The sequence below is a fragment of the Lepidochelys olivacea genome (genome assembly GCF_965140295.1).
Source record: "Lepidochelys olivacea isolate rLepOli2 genome assembly, chromosome: 1".
Lineage (NCBI taxonomy): Eukaryota > Metazoa > Chordata > Testudines > Cheloniidae > Lepidochelys > Lepidochelys olivacea.
In genome coordinates this window covers 245,045,595-245,068,076 of record NC_140411.1, presented here as the reverse complement: position 1 = coordinate 245,068,076, position 22,482 = coordinate 245,045,595, and the positions used below count along the sequence as shown (strand labels likewise).

Sequence of the window (22,482 nt, the reverse complement as noted above, 5' to 3'; positions counted from 1 at the left end):
TCCGACTTTCTGAGGAAACTACAGTTCATTGGTGATGTTCCTGAAAACACCATCCTGGCTATCATGGATGTAGCAGCTCTTTGCACCAATATTCCACATGAGGGTGGACTACAAGCTCTCAAGAACAGTATCCCTGATGAGGCCATGGCACACCTGTTGGCTGAGTTTTGTGACTTTGTCCTCACCCACAACCATTGCAGATTTGGGGACGACTTATACCTTCAAGTCAGTGGCACTGCTATGGGTACCTGCATGGCCCCACAGTATGCCAACATTTTTATGGCTGACTTAGAACAATGCTTCATCAGCTCTCGTCCCCTAGCGCCCCTCTTCTGCTCTACTCCGCTACATTGATGACATCTTCATCATATGGAGCCATGGAAAGGAGGCCCTTGAAGAATTCCACCGGGATTTCAACAATTTCCACCCTCCTCCCAAGAGATCCACTTTCTGGACACTACCGTGCAAATACGTGATGATCACATAAACACCATTCTATACTAGAAACCTACTGACCGCTATACTTACCTGCATGCCTCCAGCTTCCATCCAGGACACGTCACATGATCCATTGTCTACAGCCAAGCCCTAAGATACAACTGAATTTGCTCCAATCCCTCAGATAGAGACAAACACCTACAAGATCTTTATCAAGCATTCTTAAAACTACAGTACCCACCTGGGGAAGTGAGGAAACAGATTGACAGAGTTAAATGGGTACCCAGAAATACTTACTACAGGACAGGTCCCACAAGGAAAATAACAGAACACAACTGGTTATCATGCACAGCCCCCAGTTAAAACCTCTCCAGCACATTATCAATGATCTGCAACCTATCCTGGGAAATGATCCCTCACTCTCACAGACCTTGGGTGGTAGGCCAGTCCTTGCTTACAGACAGCCTCCCTCCCCACCCAACCTGAAGCAAATACTCACCAGCAACTTCACACCACACCACAGAAACACTAACCCAGGAACCAATCCCTGTAGCAAAGCTTGTTGCCTGCTCTGTCCCCATATCTACTCTAGCAACACCATCAGAGGCTCAATCACCTGCACATCTACTAATGTGATATATGCCATCATGTGCCTGCATGCCCCTCTGCCATGTACATTGGCCAAACCAGACAGTCCCTACATAAAAGAATAAATGGACACAAATCGGACATCAGGAATGGTAACATACAAAAGCCAGTAGGAGAACATTTCAATCTTCCTGGACATTCTATAACAGATTTGAAAGTAGCTATACTTGAACAAAAAAACTTCAGAAACAGACTTCAAACAGCAGAACTAAAATTCATTTGCAAATTTAACACCATTAATTTGGGCTTGAATAGGGACTGGGAGTGGCTGGCTCATTACAAAAGCAGCTTTGCCTCTCCTGGAATTGACACCTTCTCATCTGTTATTGGGAATGGACTACATCCACCCTGATCGAATTGGCCCTGTCAGCACTGGTTCTCCACTTGTGAGGTAACTCCCTTCTCTTCATGTGTCATTATATAATGCCTGCATCTGTAATTTTCACTCCATGCATCTGAAGAAGTGGTGTTTTACCCATTAAAGCTTATGCCCAAATAAATCTGTTAGTCTTTAAGGTACCACCAGGCTCCTTGTTGTTGCCATGCTGACAGAGAGGTAAAAATGTTCTTTGGTTCCTCTGCAGAAAAGTAGACTGATTCATTACTGCCTTTGGGATGTTATTCCACAACACTAGGGTAGAACAAGTGAGTAGAAGATTTTAAAGGAGTTTAATAGAATTTTGACCCTAAGTTTTGCCTTGTAAAGCAAGAGTTCACATGGAGTCAAATAACATTGACTTCAATACTTTCAGACCTAAAGGCCTTCAGGAACCAGCCTCTTAATGAACTCTTCAGCCTGAGCTGACTTCCTTAAAAAGGGCACTGTTAGCTGTCAAGTAATGTTATTTATTTTAGAAGTAACTAGCAGCATGGTGTTTTCACAATATTGATACTAGTGTCACTGGGCTCTTTTGCACATGTGCTGTGCCCCTCTGTGATGTAGATGCTTGTTCTGCCACTCTTTGTGAACCCCGCCAGAGGGATTGAATGACCAAGGCTCCCTGGCATCCAGACAGCGCTGCGATACTTTATACAGAGAAGTGAGGAGATTAGATCGCCCACTTCAGCCTAACTGATATATGTATCTTACCCTTTTCCATTCAACGTACGTTTAATTTATTTGTTTTCTACTTCCTGTGGTTTGAATGGAATTTGATTGTTCTTGTAATTCCATGTCCTTACAATACATCTCTTTGTTCATCAACTTAATGGACTGATCTCAGTCTCAGCTCTGTGAACAGTGTATCTAACTTTGCTGCTGTGGCTACAAAGCAAATTCATAATGTTTTATTGCGGGCCCTATGCAAAATTCTTGCAGGATGGTGGTGGTGTCTGTCTAAGTGTATTAAAAAGAGGGTAAGATGAGTGTGCATTTTAGTTTTTAGAGAGTATTTTTACAGCTGAGGCCAGGGATATGACTTGTACGCCGAAATTTGCCTTTGGCTTCCTTTCTGAACCTGGGCAAATCACTTTTACCTCTCTGTGCCCTATCTGTTCAATGAGGATAACAAGATTTCCCTTCCCTATAATGAAGTTGTGAACCTTAGTTCAGTGGGTCTCAAACATTTTTCATAATTGAAAAATCTTGATGGAGAGGTTCTCATGGACCACCTTCGATCCTGTGGACAGCTGCACAGATCACTTCCCCTCCCATTTGTGATTGTACAACATCCTCGTGGCAACTGGTGCTGGTTGGCATTTTTCAAACAAAGTTTTATTGTTGATAAATGAACTTTTTTCTAATATGAAAAATTTTACAAAACAACTTGATCTTTTTTTAAAAAAAATGTAGTGATATCATACTGCTTTCTCTTGCATCTGTGACAAGGAAAATTCTATAATTCAGACTCCTCATCTTCCTCTTGGTTACTTATTTAGACAGTGTTTTCCCCCCCCCATTAAAAAGTGTCTTCCTCCTACATTGCACAATTCATGCTAGTGCTGTGGTGGTTCTTTCTTCAGAGATTTCTCACAAGTTTTGCGAAGTGTGGTAACTGCAAATTTCATGAATCTAAATTTTTTGTAAAAGGTAGAGTCTTGGGTGACCAGATGTCCTGATTTTATAGGGGCAGTCCTGATTTTTGGGTCTTTTTTCTCACATAGGCACCTGTTACCCCCCACTTCCTGTTCCAGTTTTGACACTTGCTATCTGGTCAGTCCTGTAGAGTCTGTGGGAAGAGTAATCAGTTTTGTGCTTGACGTGGTGTTTACTTCTACTTGCTAGTATTGTTATATAGGGGAGCTTAGGCACTTAACATAAGGAACCGTTGCAGTCAATTTGTTTGTAGCACTGCAAGTGTTATATGCTCAATAAACATACTTACAGTGCATATGTGATGAAATCTAGCAATTATTGTTAAGCCATGGGTCAATGTCTGTTACACCAGTGCAGTGCCAAAGCAGATTGTACTGGTGTAAGTGAGAGCAGAATTTGGCCTTAGGTCTTTTGCTGGGCTGCATACTGCTACGTAGGCCTTGTTTGATATTTCCATTTTTAGATCCCTTCATGTAAAGCTTTGTAAGGCAAATAGGCTCTCCAGCACTGAGAAATAGACCAAAATGATTAGAAAAGCTGAAAAGACTAAGTGAGTCAATTTGCATCTGCCTTTAAATGTTACAAAGCTAGACCTCACAGAATGAATTCCCCATCATTTAGGCATGGTACAACAATGACTGATTAAACTAGGGTATTATTGGCTAGCACAAGAAGGCACAAATGTCTAGACTGGGTGATTTAACTAACTAAATTCTGTTCTTTCATCTAAAGAAACCTAAATTCTCAGCTTTTAAATAGTGAGTTTGATTACCTTAATTTGATCTTTAGTGAGCAACAGCAGACATTACAAACTGATTCATCCAATTGGACTGGAGCTAGTAGAGAAATGGAATTAGCCTTCATCTCTAAAGTCTGTGGTCCCTCCAGATCAGGACTGAGGCCTTTGTAGTCTGGCAGTATTTGGAGCAGCTGTGCAAATCACAATAGTTTTGACAAAATCACATGTGACAATTTCATTTCTCCACTCATAGCAAGCAAACCTTAAAAACAGCAGTATGGACCAAAGACATTAATATTAATGTACAGAATGCCTCAAATGTTGAACACTGTATTGGACATAAGTATCTTGTATGATAAAGTATAATTAAAATTTTATAAATCTCCAAAGGGATAAAAAGACTGTATTAATGTGCAGTTTTGGGTTAATTTTCTTCATACAGAACATTACAGATATAGCTGTCACTTCTTAATTGTAAAAACTTGAGACTGAACACAGACATGTGTGTCTATGTGTACACCCCCACTATTTTCATATATAATATTTCAGTTGCACATTGTAACTTTCTGAGGTAATTTACAGGCAATCTTAAATATCGATGTACAGTAAAACTGACCTCAGAAATGTTGCCAAGAGTAATACACACTGTATTGTATCTGATGTTTGTGTAATTCAAACAATAAACGTGTTATGGGTATGTCAACTGCACAATACACAAACAATATGTAAATGTAAGGAACTGCAGTGTGGAATAATTCCTGTTTTCAATGCAGTACATTGATCAATCATTAATCTGATTAATTTATTTTATTAATAAGAATCTGAAAATGGAAGAGGGGCAACTTAATGTTGATTGGAAGTTGGATTTCTTTTTCATTCACATGCATTTCACTATTGTGTTGTTGCAGAAACTGGAACATAGAGAAGTTTTAGTTGGCTTGTTGTTCCTGGTTTTCCCATTTATCCCAGCCAGCAACCTCTTCTTCAGGGTGGGGTTTGTGGTGGCAGAGCGAGTCCTTTACATGCCAAGGTAATTATTGCAATTGAATTCCTTTATAATGAGACCCTCTCACCCATTTTGTAAAAGCAGGTAAGATTTTTTTTTAAATTTTTCGCTTATTATTGTGATTCAGACATTATATTTTATTTATTTTTTGTCCAAGCACAATATACGTTTGAATTTTTGAGCAGCAACATCAGGAAATATGTAGCCTGTCAAGGCAGGCTACTTGGCAGAATCAAAGCTAGTTCCATTCCACTGTTACGAATTTTTTTGAATGTGGTTGAAAGTATCTGTATAAAGGGAAGCAGCGTGTTGTTTCTTGTACGTTGTCCTTTTGTGTTTGTACGAATTGTGCTGTTTCGCTAAGCAATATTGTCAACTTAAATTGTCCATGTTCTCTAATGTAAGCATAGTATTTATAGGGTTAACCATTATTATTACTATTTATATATTACTAATAGCCAAGGGGGTTCATTGTGCTAGATTCAGTATAATCACAAAGGAAGACAAGGTCCATCTCCTAAAAAGTTGATAATCTAAGTCTCTGCTGCTGCAGGTGGACTGTTTCACCCACACAGTCCCATTGCCCATGCACTATCAATTGCAGGATCAAGGCCTATGAAAGAGTTTATAGTCTAGTGGGTGGAGGTAGGAGAAGACTCCCATACCTTCCTCAACTGTAACTGCAAATTTGAGTTCACCCTAGTTTCCACCTAGATATAATTTACATTCTAGACTGACTAGCTGCTAGGGGGTTCTGGTGCTTCTTGCTGCTCTTGCAAGCAGCATAGTTTTGAACTACTCCTTGTATCTCCATCATATCCAGATCTAAGGCTGAAGCAGTAGGAAAGGCCAACCATCCAAGATGCAACTAGTGATTGCCTGCTTGATCCAGCCATAAATAGAATTACATTTTCATAGCATTGTAGCCATATGTTTACATTCTAAGAGCTCAGTTTTACCATCAGGTGCATACTCAGTTCCCATTATCTTTCATGGTGATTGAACTTACAGAGCTGATGGCCCTAAACCCCAGATTGCTTTATGCTGAAATAACTGCTTTATTTCCCCCTACTTTTTAAAATTGGATTGCTGAAAAAGCAAATAAAAACAGAAAACCCGGAAAAATATTTTCTGTAGTCCTGATCCTGCAAAGGCTCATGTTTCTACTTAATTTTATGCCTATCAGTAGTCCCATGGACTTCAGTAGGCCTACTCTCTGGTCTTTGATAGACTGGGGCCAGAGTCTATAGTTTTACATAGCTGAGATATATTTCTGCCTCCTATTATATCAGTTTGTTTTATGGGCCATATCCTGTTTACCTTATTCACAGAAGTAACCCCCTTGAGTTCGATGAGACTGTTCACATGGGTAAGGTGAGTGAGATTTGGCCCTCTGAGTTATTCTGGGAATCATCACCACAACTCGTGATTCTTGTTACTGTCCATTATTTTAAATGGAGAAACCCATCAAAGCTGTTAAAATAGATATTGAGAAACAAGCAGACCAGCTTGCTTCTAACACACTGCCGTGTTGTTCTCTCACTTTTCTGGCTGTGGAAAGAGCAAGGGCTTGAAGTGCTGCAGACGCCAGCATCTAGCTCTTCTCCAGATGAGATTATTGATATCACGGCGTGCCTTTTGAAGTTGGTGGTAATGAAAGAGGACAAATAGGCAATGCTCCAGGAGGACTTTGCGGAAGGAATATGAGCATATTTAATATGTGCATAGGAACGCTGCTTATATAATATTTTTCATCCTTCTGTGGGTTTTACAAACATACAACCTGTGAAGTAGGTAATTAAAGTGACTCCCTTTTTTAGGAGGAGATACTGAGGCAGAGACGTTAAATGGTAAACACTAAGAGTGAGTATGTGTCAGAGTCCCTGGGTCCTGTTCTGTTTTCAGTCCACTAGAGACCATTCATTTCCTCATTTACAACCTTTTTTCACCCCAGGTGGCAGGCCACTGAACTGAAATTTAAAATGAAGAACTAACATGGCCGTTAATTGTCACATCAAAGAAAGTGTGTGGACAGCTCTCACTCTCTGTCACCAGATTCTTTGTAGGAGAAGGAAGGATGCTCAAAAAATTATATACATGAGGGTGTTGAGAACTAAATTTACTGCTTGCAAAGTTATTGAATACCAGTGAGCACTCTTTCTGTCTCTCTATAAACAGATTGGATGGGGGAGTGTTAGCCTTCCATGAGCATTCATAACTGTTGTGAAACCACAATGACATCTCTTTATTTACCCCCTCTCCCCACCCCGAGGTACTTGGCACATAATATTGAGGATATAAGAGAAAGAGGGGCGGTGTTCTTTATTTGAAACATTCTTTAGCAACTGTTTCATTGCTTGCATTTTGCCAAATGCAATATACTTTTCTTGAGTTTTGTTCTATTTTTGCTCTAACATCAATTACTAAATTGGAATATTTCACCCCATTTGAAAGATTTTTTTGAGGTGAGAAAGCTGACTCAGTGTGTGGAAAACACATTGATGATTGTATCATTCTTGGTTATATTTAAAAGTGCTCTTCCACCCCCTTTTGAAATGAAAGCCTTTTATAAATATTTGTGTGCGTGTCACAGTTGTGCATATTGCAATCCATGGATCACATCCTGAACTCTTTACGCAGTTTTATTCAGTCCTTACATGGGCAAAATTCAAGTGTAGTGAAGGATTTAGGTAAAAGGTTTGTAAACCAAAAAGGAAGCTAGCAAACAGAGCTGTAAACAGGGGAGTTTGAGTGGGAGTTTGAAAGGGGAGTTTGTCTTGTGGTGCTTGTGTGGGGTTTGGTTTTGCTGTGGGTGGTGGTGTTTTGGTGTGGTTTGTGTTTCCCAGGTTAACAGGATTTAGGTGGGAAGGCTATGACAGATTCAGAGGTGGCAGTGGGAGTGACCCATGTAGCAGATGACACAATGAAGATGACTGGATGTGGAAGCTGTGGTATGTACATGATCCTGGAGGGGGCACCTGGTAAGAGTTTTCTCTGCATGAAATGCCGTCTGATAGAGCTGATGGAGGAAAAGATCAGAGGTTTGGAGATGCAGGTGGAAAGTCTGGTAGAGTTTAGGAAGGGGTTTGAGCAGATTATGGAGCAAAGACATGAGGTATCTGAAGGGAAAAGCTCAGACTTGCAGATGGAAGCAGGACTAGGGAATTCTGAGGGGAGACTGGGTGAGGAAAGTGGTCAGTGGAAGCATGTGACTAAAAGAACTAGGCAGAGGAAAAGACGGGCTAGTGAAGGAGAAATAGAGCTTCAGAATAGGTTTGCAGAGTTGGAAAATGAAGAAGGGGCTCAGCAGGTAGTCACTGAAGGTGATAGGGCAAGGAAGAAGAGAAGAGCGGTTAGTCCTATAGGAAAAGGGGAAGAGTTAATGGAGATTACACCAAATATGAGCCCCAGGAGGATACAGGATGGGTTAAAAAGGATTACAAGGGAGAATGGGAATGGAAAAAACTTGCAGCCAGAGAGAACAGGGGACAGACTGGAGAATAGCACCGTCACTAGGAAAAGGCAGGTCTATGTGATTGGGGACTCTTTACTGAGAAGAATAGATAGGCCTGTAACCAGAGCTGATCCAGAAAATAGGAGGGTGTGCTGTCTTCCAGGTGCTAAGATACGGGATGTAGACCTGAGGTTGAAAAGGATTCTAAAGGGAGCGGGAAAGAATCCCCTAATTATCCTTCATGTGGGAACAAATGATACGGCTAGATTCTCGCTGGAAAGTATTAAGGGAGACTATGCTAGGCTGGGGAGGACGCTTAAGGAAATTGAGGCTCAGGTGATCTTTAGTGGGATTCTGCCTGTTCCTAGAGAAGGGCAACAAAGGTGTGACAAGATTATGACTATCAATAGATGGCTTAGGCAGTGGTGCTATAAGGAGGGCTTTGGGATGTATGGCCATTGGGAGGCATTCATGGATAGAGGACAGTTCTCTCGGGATGGACTTCATCTGAGTAGGGAAGGAAATAGACTTCTAGGATGGAGGCTGGCACAACTGATTAAGAGAGCTTTAAACTAGGAATTTGGGGGAGATGGTTGGGAGATGTCCAGGTAATCTCCACGCCAGAATTTAGCATAGAGTGGAAAGAAAATGAAGTAAGAGTGGATACAGCTGTAGGTAGGAGGAAGGGCAGTGTAGATACAAGTCTAATAGGTTATACTGGTAGTAAAATAACCGTGCCTAATAGGGTACAGAATGTGAGTGAGGCCAAACAGCAAAAATTAAGATGTTTGTACACTAATGCAAGGAGCCTAGGTAACAAAATGGAGGAACTAGAGTTACTGGTGCAGGAAGTGAAACCAGATATTGTAGGTATAACAGAGACCTGGTGGAATAGTAGTCATGACTGGGCTACAGGTATTGAAGGGTATGTGCTGTTTAGGAAAGACCGAAATAAAGGTAAAGGTGGTGGAGTAGCATTGTATATCAATGATGAGATAGAATGTAAAGAAATAAGAAGCGATGAAATGGATATGACTGAGTCTGTCTGGGCAACAATTAAATTGGGGAAGAAAACTATTAGAGCCTCCCCTGGGATAGTGCTTGGGGTGTGCTATAGACAGCCGGGATCTAATTTGGATATGGATAGAGCCCTTTTTAATGTTTTTAATAAAGTAAATACTAATGGAAACTGTGTGATCATGGGAGACTTTAACTTCCCAGATATAGACTGGAGGACGCGTGCTAGTAATAATAATAGGGCTCAGATTTTCCTAGATGCGATAGCTGATGGATTCCTTCAGCAAGTAGTTGCTGAACCGACTAGAGGGGATGCCATTTTAGATTTGGTCTTGGTGAGTAATGAGGACCTCATAGAGGAAATGGTTGTAGGGGATAATCTTGGCTCAAGTGATCATGAGCTAATTCAGTTCAAACTGAATGGAAGGATTAACAAAAATAAATCTGCAACTAGGGTTTTTGATTTCAAAAGGGCTGACTTTCAAAAATTAAGGAAATTAGTTAGGGAAGTGGATTGGACTGAAGAATTTATGGGTTTAAAGGTAGAGGAGGCCTGGGATTATTTTAAATTAAAGCTGCAAAAGCTATCGGAAGCCTGCATCCCAAGAAAGGGGAAAAAATTCATAGGCAGGAGTTGTAGACCAAGCTGGATGAGCAAGCATCTTAGAGAGGTAATTAAGAAAAAGCAGAAAGCATATAGGGAGTGGAAGAAGGGAGGGATCAGTAAGGAAAGCTACCTTATTGAGGTCAGAATATGTAGGGATAAAGTGAGACAGGCTAAAAGTCAAGTAGAGTTGGACCTTGCAAAGGGAATTAAAACCAATAGTAAAAGGTTCTATAGTCATATAAATAGGAAGAAAACAAAGAAAGAAGAAGTGGGACCGCTAAAAACTGAGGATGGAGTGGAGGTCAAGGATAATCTAGGCATGGCCCAATATCTAAACAAATACTTTGCCTCAGTCTTTAATAAGACTAAAGAGGATCTTAGGGATAATGGTAGCATGATAAATGGGAATGAGGATATGGAGGTAGACATCACCATATCTGAGGTAGAAGCGAAACTCAAACAGCTTAATGGGACTAAATCGGGGGGCCCAGATAATCTTCATCCAAGAATATTAAAAGAATTGGCACAAGAAATTGCAAGCCCATTAGCAAGAATTTTTAATGAATCTGTAAACTCAGGGGTTGTACCGTATGATTGGAGAATTGCTAACATAGTTCCTATTTTTAAGAAAGGGAAAAAAAGTGATCCAAGTAATTATAGGCCTGTTAGTTTGACATCTGTAGTATGCAAGGTCTTGGAAAAAATTTTGAAGGAGAAGGTAGTTAAGGACGTTGAAGTCAATGGTAAATGGGACAAAATACAACATGGTTTTACAAAAGGTAGATCGTGCCAAACCAACCTGATCTCCTTCTTTGAGAGAGTAACAGATTTTTTAGATAAAGGAAACGCAGTGGATCTAATTTACTTAGATTTTAGTAAGGCGTTTGATACTGTGCCACATGGGGAATTATTAGTTAAATTGGATAAGATGGGCATCAATAGGAAAATTGAAAGGTGGATAGGGAATTGGTTAAAAGGGAGACTACAACGGGTCCTACTGAAAGGTGAACTGTCAAGTTGGAGGGAGATTACCAGTGGAGTTCCTCAAGGATCAGTTTTGGGACCAATCTTATTTAATCTTTTTATTACTGACCTGGGCACAAAAAGTGGGAGTGTGCTAATAAAGTTTGCAGATGATACAAAGCTGGGAGGTATTGCTAATTTAGAGAAGGACAGGGTTACCCTACAGGAGGATCTGGATGACCTTGTAAACTGGAGTAATAGGAATAGGATGAAATTTAATAGTGAGAAGTGTAAGGTCATGCATTTAGGGATTAATAACAAGACTTTTAGTTATAAGCTAGGGACGCATCAACTAGAAGTAACGGAGGAGGAGAAGGACCTTGGAGTATTGGTTGATCATAGGATGACTATGAACTGCCAATGTGATATGGCTGTGAAAAAAGCTAATGTCGTCTTGGGATGCATCAGGAGAGGTATTTCCAGTAGGGATAAGGAGGTTTTAGTACCGTTATATAAGGCACTGGTGAGACCTCACCTGGAATACTGTGTGCAGTTCTGGTCTCCCATGTTTAAGAAGGATGAATTCAAACTGGAACAGGTACAGAGAAGGGCTACTAGGATGATCCGAGGAATGGAAAACTTGTCTTATGAAAGGAGACTCAGGGAGCTTGGCTTGTTTAGCCTAACTAAAAGAAGGTTGAGGGGAGATATGATTGCTCTCTATAAATATATCAGAGGGATAAATACCAGAGAGGGAGAGGAATTATTTAAACTCAGTACCAATGTGGACACAAGAACAAATGGATATAAACTGGCCACTAGGAAATTTAGATTAGAAATTAGACGAAGGTTTCTAACCATCAGAGGAGTGAAGTTTTGGAATAGCCTTCCGAGGGAAGTAGTGGGGGCAAAAGATCTATCTTGCTTTAAGATTAAACTCGATAAGTTTATGGAGGAGATGGTATGATGGGATAACATGGTTTTGGTAATTAAATATTCATGGTAAATAGGCCCAATGGCCTGTGATGGGTTTTTAGATGGGGTAAGATCCAAGTTACCCGGGAAAGAATTTTCTGTAGTATCTGGCTGATGAATCTTGCCCATATGCTCAGGGTTTAGCTGATCGCCATATTTGGGGTCGGGAAGGAATTTTCCTCCAGGGCAGATTGGAAGGCCCTGGAGGTTTTTCGCCTTCCTCTGTAGCATGGGGCACGGGTCACTTGCTGGAGGATTCTCTGCTCCTTGAGGTCTTCAAACTACAATTTGAGGACTTCAATAGCATAGATATAGGTGTGAGGTCTTTTTTAGGAGTGGTGGGTGAAATTCTGTGGCCTGCATTGTGCAGGAGGTCAGACTAGATGATCATAATGGTCCCTTCTGGCCTAAATATCTATGAATCTATGAAATGTTTTAGGATTTTTACCCCCATAATAATTTAATTTGACTTAGAAAAACAGGGAATTGTACAACCTTTTGATCATGCACTAGTTGTAGAGCTTGACCCTGCCTTCCAGGAATTTTGTGTACATCTTCAAAAGCCTGAAAAAAATCAAAAAGATTTTTTTAAATTTTTGTTAAAAGTTTTCACAGGATAATAGTTTCCCAACCAGCTGTAAACATTAGTGTAGATTGGGGCAGGACAGAATTCATAGGACAGATTTTCAAAAAAGTTCCGTTCCCATTTAGGCACCAAAATAAGTGACCAGATTCTCAGAAGATTCAGGACACTGAATGCTGACCTCTTCTGGAAATCTGGCTCTAACTGCTGGTGCTGGTCACTTTGAAAATCTGGTCCACTTAGTGCAAAACATCACAATTGCATTTAAAATGAAAAGAACAGTTAATCGTATTGTTCCTAGTCATGAAGAATCTAATTGAACATAACCTGGATCTTTAGCGCTGACTCTGCAAGTGCTCCTCAGTGGAACAATTGGACACACAAAGTGTGACGGTGAACACCTCTGATGTGATGCTAAACACTCTGACCTCCCATTTACTGTAATGGGAGTTGTGGGTTCTCTGGACCTCTCAGGACTGGACCCTTACTGTAGGAGCAATTTCTCTGATTTGCTCAACTTTTTGCACAACTCCCATTTCAGTGGCTCCTGGCTGTGGGTTTGTTTGTTTGTTTATTTACAAACACATTTGTTTTCTAATTTGCTTCCAGATTTTTAGAAAACTCCCCTGCTAAAAATAGCCAACCACCTGAGCCAGCTAAGCATGTGCACAGTTTCCAGATCAAGTGCCTGTGTGCTAAATATTACAGAGTTTAAACACCAGAAGCAATCACTTATTCTTCCTGGCTAATAGTTATGTCACTGACTATTTTTACCAGCCATGAGAACCTTCCCAGTTTAGCAGTCCATGGATTTTGAATCATGAATGACAAAAACAAAGATGAAATTAAAAGAAAGTGTTGAAAGTTGCACATATTTATTGCAGAAAGTGTGATATGATCAACTAAGGGTCAGTCAGGTCACCACTAGTTCCTGTGTATGTGCTTTGCTTTCAGACATATATTCGCAGAAATTTAAGTGATGAAAGTTCTGTTAGAAGTAAACTATATAGCCAGTCAGGAGGAATGCAGATGAGGGGTTGGACTAGATGACCTTCTGGGGTCCCTTCCAACCCTGATATTCTATGTTAGGACAGGAAACTGACCTTTTACATCAAAAGGAGAAGTCCTGTGACCTGATGCATCAATTACAATAACAAGTGTCCTGCTTGCAGATTTTGATTACATCACTGATTCAGTACATTCTCAGGCAGCTTTTGATAGTGGAGTCCTGTGCGTTGGGGTCCTAGGGAGCCCAAGATGAAAATAAAAGCTGCTCTCCAATGGTTAAACCCCAGCAGCACAGTGGCAGAATTACTGCCAATCTGACTATGCATCCCTCTAAGCATCCCTTCGTCCATTGCAACTACCACCTTAGGCCCAGCAGAGAGTAAACTGTACCCCGTTATCCCTGCAGTGGTGAATCAATAGGCACCAGAGGTGTTCACTGTCACACTTTGTGTGTCCAGTTGCTCCACTGAGGAGCACTTGCTGAGTCAGGAGCTCTTAAAGAGGAGCACTCTCTGCCTTGCAGGTTGCATGATTCTGCCAGAGTCTATGCATGCCTTTTAGCCATGTTTATTTACTGAATCAGAAGTACACCATGGTAAGTTGTAAGATCCATACTTATAAATGTCTCTGCCACCTTACCAGAAAGTCAGTATCTGGACAAAATGGTCTAGGTTTCTCAAAAGGATCAATCTCTTTGTATCAGCCTCTTAAAAATTCATACAAGACCAAGTGCCCCATGAAGCTTTTGTTTTTACATGCTGTACTTTAAACAACAATACAGCAAATTGCTGCCTATCCTTGCTAATGTGTCCACTTCACTTAATATAACCCAGGGATAGGCAGCCTATGGCATGTGTGCCAAAGGTGGCACGCGAGCTGATTTTCAGCAGTACTCACACTGCCGGGTCCTGGCCACCGGACCGGGGGGCTCTGCATTTTAATTTAATTTTAAATGAAGCTTCTTAAACGTCTTAATCTTATTTACTTTACATGCAACGATAGTTCAGTTATATATTATAGACTTATAGAAAGAGACCTTCTAAAAATGTTAAAACGTATTACTGGCCCGCAAAACCTTAAATTTGAATGAAGAAATGAAGACTCGGCACACCACTTCTGAAAGGTTGCCGACCCCTGGTATAACCCCATCCATTAACATTTGCAACATACTAATTAAACACTAGAAACTGATCCATATTATGGTAATGAAGTCTGTGCAATTTTGCAATTTTCATGAGATTGTGACCCTGAATAATTCTGAAGAGAACTTACCTTCCCCCACAAAGCAATAATTTGAAGATGGGTTTTATAATATGCCTGCCTTTGGCATTATTCTCTTCCCTGATTCATTTTTCAGTGGATGTAATGTTATGCATTTTCACTCCGCCTGCCTCACTTTTTTAAACCCATGTGTCAGTCAAGCTTGAGGATCTGAATTCCCACTTACTTGTCTCGCATTCCTTTAATATTAGAACAGATATTGTGAGTGTTGATATAACTTCTGCTAATAGAAGATCCTCCCCCACCCCACCCCAATTAGAGTCAAATCCTGGCCTCAATGAAATCAGTGACAGAATTCCCATTAACTTCAGTGGGGCAAGAATTTCACCCAACTTATTCAACAAAGCAGTTAAGCATTTCAGTGCATAAAGTGAAGCAAATGCCTGGCTGCTTTGCTGAGTCAGAGGGCATGTCTTCACTATGGAGCTAAATCAGTGCTTCTGCAGTCAATGCGGTGGTCTGGTGAAGATGTGGAGAGCGCTCACCCTTTGATTTCTGTACTCCACCTCCCTGAGAAGTGTAAGGTAAGTCAGCAGGAGAGCATGTCCCGTCGACACAGGACAGTGTAGACACTGCGGTAAGTGGATATAGCTATGTTGACTTCAGCTATGTTGTTCATGTAACTGGAGTAGCATAGCTTAGATCAATTTACCGCAGTCGTGTAGGCCTGGCCAGAGTCTGTGTGTGTATTCCCAACTGTATCTGTTTAATATACTTACTAAAAAAAACATTTTTAGTGCTCTTATGCTCCTGTTAGCCGTACAGAGCTGATGAAGTTAAGAGGGAGTGAGCTGGATTCTATTCCTTGTGAGTCATCAATCAGCATGATTACAAGGGCCAGTCAGATATACCTCTCTATACCCTGTGAAGGCAGTGGCATTGCACAGGTGTCACTGACAGCAAGTAATCTGAAAATGGGCCAGATCCTCAGCTAGTCTCAATTGAAAAGGAGTACTAGTGGCACCTTAGAGACTAACCAATTTATTGGTTAGTCTCAAAGGTGCCACTAGTACTCCTTTTCTTTTTGCAAATACAGACCAACACGGCTGCTACTCTGAAACTAGTCTCAATTGGTGTATCTCCATTGACTTTGATGGAGCAATGCTAACCGCTCCAGGATTTCAGCGGAGGCTGTGATCTGGAGGAATAAGCACAGGGTTGGGATTTTGGTGGTCTTGAATTCTAATCCTGATTCTGCCAGTGACTCAGTATGTAGCCGTGGGCAAGTCACACCAGCTTTCTTTCTCATTTTCCCCATCTGTCAGATGTTAATAATATTTATCCAGCTAGTTAATTAGTTCACGTCTGTACAGTGCTTTGGGTGAATAAGGTGCTATAAAATGATAACTGTTGTAAGTATTCAGCCTTTCAGATGTGTATCCAAACATGGACTTCTAACTTTTGTGGCTTTGCCCATTACTATTAAACACTCTGAAGAGAAATAAAAATAACACAAGCAAGAAATGATGAGATGCTAGTGCCAGATATTTTGGTGAAAGCCAATAAATATGTAGGAAATAGAGCCAAGTAATTCTGCAAAGATGAAAAAAATTAGCTCATGGTGCTTTTGGTCTAGACTAGTCTCAGCTGCTTTAACTGAATATGAAACATGCCTTTGAAAAACACATTGCACTTTGGCCACACACAAATGGTTTCAGGGAAAGGCTGAATTTACTATGATTACTACCACTTGCATGTTAGCTTTAATGGAAAAGCTAAAAAGCTTTGTTTTATTGTTATTGTGATAAATTAGGTTAAAGAAACAAATCTTAAAAAAACGTTTCTTGTGATCAAAATAAATAAATAAAATAAATAAATAAATAAAATAATCTGGAGGCCCAAAATATGTATGGAAGTCTTAGCTGAGGTGGAAAAAAAATCAGAAATTAAAAAAAAAAAGTGTAATTTAATAGAAATAATCCACTCAGGCTTGTCTACATGTATAGTGCTGCTGCAGCACTTCTGGTGAAGACACTCCTTGCCAGGGGTGGGCAAACTTTTTGGCCCGAGGGCCACACCGGGGAATAGAAATTGTATGGTGGGCCATGAATGCTCACAAAATTGGGGTTAGAGTGCAGCTGGGGATGAGGAGTTTGGGGTATAGAAGGATGCTCTGGGCTGGGACCGAGGGGTTTGGAGGGCGGGAGGGGGATCAGGGCTGGGGCAGGGGCGTGGGAAGGGGTGCTGGTTCCAGGTGGGGGTGTGGGCTCTGGGATGGGGCTGGGGATGAGAGGTTTGGGGTGCAGGAGGGTGCTCTGGGCTGGGATCGAGGGGTATGGAGAGTGGGAAAGGGGGATCAGGGCTGGGTCAGGGGGTTGGGGCATGGGGATGCAGGTTCCGAGCAGCGCTTACTTCAAGCAGCTCCCAAAAGCAATGACATGTCCCCTCTCCAGCTCCTATGCAGAGGCGTGGCCAGGTACTCTGCATGCTGCCCCATCCGCAGGCACCGACCCTGCAGCTCCCATTGGAGCACATAGGAGCCAGAGGGGACCATGCCGCGGCTTCCAGGAGCTGTGTGGCCCGGCCCCCGACCCAGCGCCCCGGCCAGAGTGGGGCCGAGCCGTGTGGTTTGGCTCACAGGCCAGCTTAAAATGGTTCATGGGCCGGATTTGGCCCATGGGCTGTAGTTTTCCCACCCCTGCTTTATGCCGATGCGAGAGAGCTCTCCAAGCGGTGTAATAAAACCATCTCTGCGAGAGGCGGTAGCTATATCAGCAGGAAAAGCTCTCTCACCAATATAGCGCTGTCCACACTAGCATGTATGTTGGTGTAACTTATTTCGCTTTGGGGGTGATTTCTTTACACCTCTGAGTGACATAGGCTGTAGTGTAGACATAGCCTCAGTCAAATGGATTGTAATTGTAATTTTTATTTGTAAAGGAATATCATATGTAATATAGAATGATCTCCGTTTTGTTTCTTTTTAAACCTCCTTATAACATTTAATGTAAAATTATATCCTTACTATAGAATTCTACAAAGTGGTTATAAAAAAATCCTATAGAAAATAATAATTAACTGCAAAATTATGTAATATTTTAGAGTAATTTCTATGAAATCTTGCTGATTTAATCCCTATTAAATTCTATAGGGTTTTTTCTTTACAATGCTAAATAATAAACACATAACTGTTTCCTTTCCAAAATAGCTGTAATAAAGGTATACAAAAGTCCATGTTATCTGGAAACACTTCAGATAGGAATCTGCTCAAAATGAAGTCTTGGAATCAAAAAGTGTAATGAAGTGAATCTGTACAGTACATTATTTTTTATGGTGACAGCAAGGGAGAGAAGGAAAATGGACCCAAATGTTAACCAATCATTCAATGATTAGCTGAATAATTTATTTAAAAGTTAACACATTTTCTGTCAAAGAAAATAGTTTTTGAGCTCATTAAATTTTATCTAGTTGTCTCTTATTGTGAATAGAGAACCAGATGCTTAGCTGATGTAAATTGGTTTAGCTCAAAAACCTGACCTAGTGCCCTTAATGTAGCCTGAAATAAGAAACCAGCTTTTCATTTGGAAATAAAGACCAATTATGTCATCAATCATCTGCTCAGAAGGTCCCTTTTCAAATTAGGTCTGTCCTGCTGGAGTTTGGGATTCTCTTTGTACTACTCCCTGCAGGTCTTACTCAGGGACTGCTCCTGTTGACTTGAAAGGCAAAACTCTTTGTGGAAACATACTGGCTTTGAAGTTTAGTCAGTCAGGAAGGATTCTCATATCCAGGATGGGATTTCTGGTCAACATGAGAGAGAGTGACACACGTGCGCGTGCCAAGTGGTTAGGACAAGCTGGGATGTAGGAGACACAAGTTCAAGTCCCTGCTCTGCCTGATTCAGAGCAGGGACGTGAACCTGGCTGTTCTGCATCCCAGGTGAATGCCCTAACTACCAAGCTATTGGCTCTTTTGGGGTGGGTCTCTTTCTCGCACGCTGTTTGTGGGGAAAAAATTCAAAAAGTCAAGTTTTGGTCTGATGTGAAATGAAAACAAGTTTTAAAACCTCAATATTTTTTCACAAAATGGAACTCAAGCTTTTCCAGCCGGCCCTTCTGCTCAGGACAATTCAGCAACCCAGGCCTGGTCTACACTAAACATTTAGATTGATATAACTACACTGCTCAAGGGTGTTGAAATTTCAGACCCTGGAGCGCCCTAGCTGTGCCATACTAACCCCAATGTAGACGCAGCTAAGTTGATGGAAGAATGCTTCTGTCAACCAAGCGACCACTGCTCAGGGAGGTGGAGTTCCTACAGTGGTGGAAAAACCCTTCCCATCACCTTAAGATGTGTCTACACTATGGAGTTACAATTGCATAGCTACAGTGCCACAGCATGCTGCTGTAGCCCCTGCAGTACAGACCCGCTCCCAGTCAGGTGTTTCCAAAAACCTCTCTAGCAGAGTGAATCCATTCTTAGGGCCTGTCTACACTTAAAATGCAACAGCTGCATCGCTGTAGCGCTACACTGTAGACACTACCTGTGCTGATGAGCGGGGTTCTCCTGTTGGCATAGGTAATCCACCTCCTCGAGAGGCGGTAGCTGGGTTGACGGAAGAATTCCTCCATTCACCTCGTCGTGTCTGCACTGGGGGTTAGATCAGTATAGCTGTGCCTTCTAGGGTTGTGGATTTTTAGCTACACCGATGTAAAATCCTAGTAAAAAGAAAAGGAGGACTTGAGGCACCTTAGAGACTAACAAATTTATTAGAGCATAAGCTTTCGTGGGCTGCAGCCCACTTCATCGGATGCATAGAATGGAACACGTAGTAAGAAGATATATATAGATATAGATTCTATTTCCCCATGTTAAGTATCCTCACACCTTCTTGTCAACTGTCTAAATGGGCCATCGTGATTATCACTACAAAAGTTTTTTTTCTCCTGCTGATAATAGCTCATCTTAATTAACTAGCCTCTTACTCCACCTTTTCATGTTCTCTGTATGTATGTGTATATATATATCTTCTTACTATATGTTCCATTCTATGCATCCAATGAAGTGAGCTGTAGCCCACAAAAGCTTATGCTCAGATAAATTTGTTAGTCTCTAAGGTGCCACAAGTACTCCGGTTCTTTTTGCGAATACAGACTAACACGGCTGTTACTCTGAAACCTACAATCCTAGTGTAGACTAGGCCTTGATGTGCTTCTGTTTACCAGTTCTTCCACCTTCTGTGTCTGAAGTAGTGCTTACTGAAGGAGGAGTCGTTCAAAAGACATGCCAAGCCCTCTTTCTACAATCAGTTGCTTTCCATTAGAGAAGTGATAGTACAGCCATTTATGTTAATAGGGATGAAGTGACTTTAAAGGTCCCTTCCCACACACACACAGCAGCTGTGCCTGTGAGCAGTGTGTTTTAAATCATTTTGGTTCTTCGCGTCAGTGTGTGTTACATAGAGTGTCAGCTCAGGCTCTAGAACTAGGAGAGGAGTTTGTCTATGTTGTATTTGAAATAGCAAAGAGGTTTTTTCAAGGGCGGGGTTGGTGGCTCAGTGTAGAATTGCTGTCCATGCTTAAGTCTGTTAGGCCCTGATCCAGCAAAGCACTTTAAGTCTTTGACTGGTCTCCTTGATTTAAGTGGCAACACTCAACAGGTACATCTACATTGCAAAGACAAACCTGCAGCACCGAGCCTCAGAGCCTGGGTCAATTGACTCAGGTTCTGAGGTTGCAGTCTAAAATGAGCAGTGCTCCATGACCCTCCTTCTTCGCTGGATTTGAGAGCCCAGGCTCCAGCCAGAGCAGGAACATCTGCACTGCTGTTTTTTAGCCCTGCAGCCTGGGTTCTGTGATTTTTGTATCACCGTTTTTTCTTTGCAGTGTAAGCATCCTAAAGGCTTTAGGTTAAAGTTAAACACTAAAGTGCTTTATTGGGTTTTGGACCTTATTCTGTAGGCTGGGCAGGCCATGTGAGTGCTTGAGGTTTGGGGGATTTTTTGGAGAACTGATGTGTCCATCCTGTGTATTTAAAATATAATGTATATTTACAGCACCTGGATGCATGTTACAGGTGCTTAATAAAAATCCAGTAGAACTGGAATAATCTCAGACAATGAGGAAATCTGAAAACATATGTTGCCTAGCGACGAATATGTGCAGCTGAGACTTGGAAACTTGTAATAAGTTTTTAAAAGCAGAAAATTGCACATGTTCATGTTGTCAGTCAGTACTGACCTCAGACTCCATCCTCTCACAATGCTATTCTCAGTACTCTCTGAAGAGTAGCAAAATAAAAATGTGTAGTTAATTGGTGTGATGCACAAAGTGGTTAAACTTAATTTGGAGTAGCTTCAAAGCAAGGTTTAAAAGAACAAAATGGAGTCATCTAAAGTAAGTGCTGAAAATCAACAAGGTTAGTAGCCATAGAGAAATCCTCCTGGGTGAATTGTCAAAGTTAACTGCAGTTTCTGTTCTCCATATGTTTTTAAAATAATCCTTTTGTTCTGTTTATAGACACTATACTGATCCAGTAGCCCTCACATGTCCTGACATACTGTTTTTAGATGGATCTTTTCCTAATTGATATGTAGGGGTCAAAATTCTTATCTCAGTTCCACTGGTTTACATCTGGAGTAACTCCACTGAAAATCAGTGGATTTTCTCCAGATTTACACCTGTATAATCTGGATTAGAATCCACTGGAAAAGAAACACAAAGATTTTAAGATCCTGAAAATTCTTTCAATTTTTTTTTTTTGGCGGGCGGGCGGTCATCTTTCACAGATAGTTTCTTCCACTCAGTTTTACAACCCAGCCTCCACTGGTTAAACATATCAGTACTTCTCCTAGATTGTCCAGAAAGGTCACTGCAAAGCAACACAAGTTGTCTGCTCACTGCTAGAGGCTGGGACTTGCTTACCCCTGCCCCAAATTTTTTATTTTGTGTCCCAAATAGTTCTAATATTAATGGAACCACCTTTGACCAGTGTGCCAAGGCTAATAGAAGTATATTAAAACTTATTATTTATTAAATACCTAGCTCTTTAGATCAGTAGACCTCAACGTGCTTTACAAAGGAGGTAACTCTTACAGGGTACTCGCAAATGTGCAGCTTGCTATAACAGAATGTGATGACAATCTACCGTTGGGGTGTGGCAATAGCTACCCTGTCTCAAAGGAAGCAACGTAATCAAGAAACAAGTGCAACAAAACCACTCCTAATGTTTGATGTAAACTGGTGCAGGGTGATGCCAGAGATAGAGGGAAAATGTTTAAAGCTCTGGCTTCTGAAATTAGACACAGTGGTTAAAGAAAAGACTGTGAGTTATTAGATATAATTACTGAACACTGAATGAGTAGGCTGCAACTCTTACATATCTGCACTCTGGCTCTTATTTAAACCCCGCAATTTGTCTTTTACACCCTGGGAAATGTGGCATTCCTGTCATCTCATTCCTCTCTTGTTTGTGCCTCGCTGCAGTGCATATGCTCACAAGGGAAGTGCTGTTAACAAATTGCAGAAATTATAGAAGAAAATCATTCATCCCACAACCCTCTGAGTGAATTCTGCCAAAATGCACACGTGAATGGTGCACAACGGTTGCCTACTAAGTGTAGCCCTGACTTCGTTATAACTGAGGACATTCCTAAGATACCACTTTTGTACAGCAAGAGACCACAATGCCAGGAGTCAGAAAACTGTCAACATGTTGATGCATGTGCCAAATAGGAAGCTCCTATGTATACCCCCCTGCAGGGTTGAGGAATTTGTGTAGCTGCTGGTT

At 41.2% G+C, this 22,482-nt stretch overlaps 1 protein-coding gene across 1 annotated transcript in view; it reads left to right on the top strand.

Annotated features, from left to right (window-relative positions):
- TMTC1 (transmembrane O-mannosyltransferase targeting cadherins 1) overlaps positions 1 to 22,482 on the top strand; it is a 175,791-nt gene that overhangs the window by 86,130 nt on the left and 67,179 nt on the right. The window contains exon 9 of the mRNA XM_084647478.1: positions 4,769 to 4,890. Coding sequence (XP_084503604.1) covers positions 4,769 to 4,890 — 122 coding nt within the window. The remainder of the gene's footprint in view (positions 1 to 4,768; positions 4,891 to 22,482) is intronic.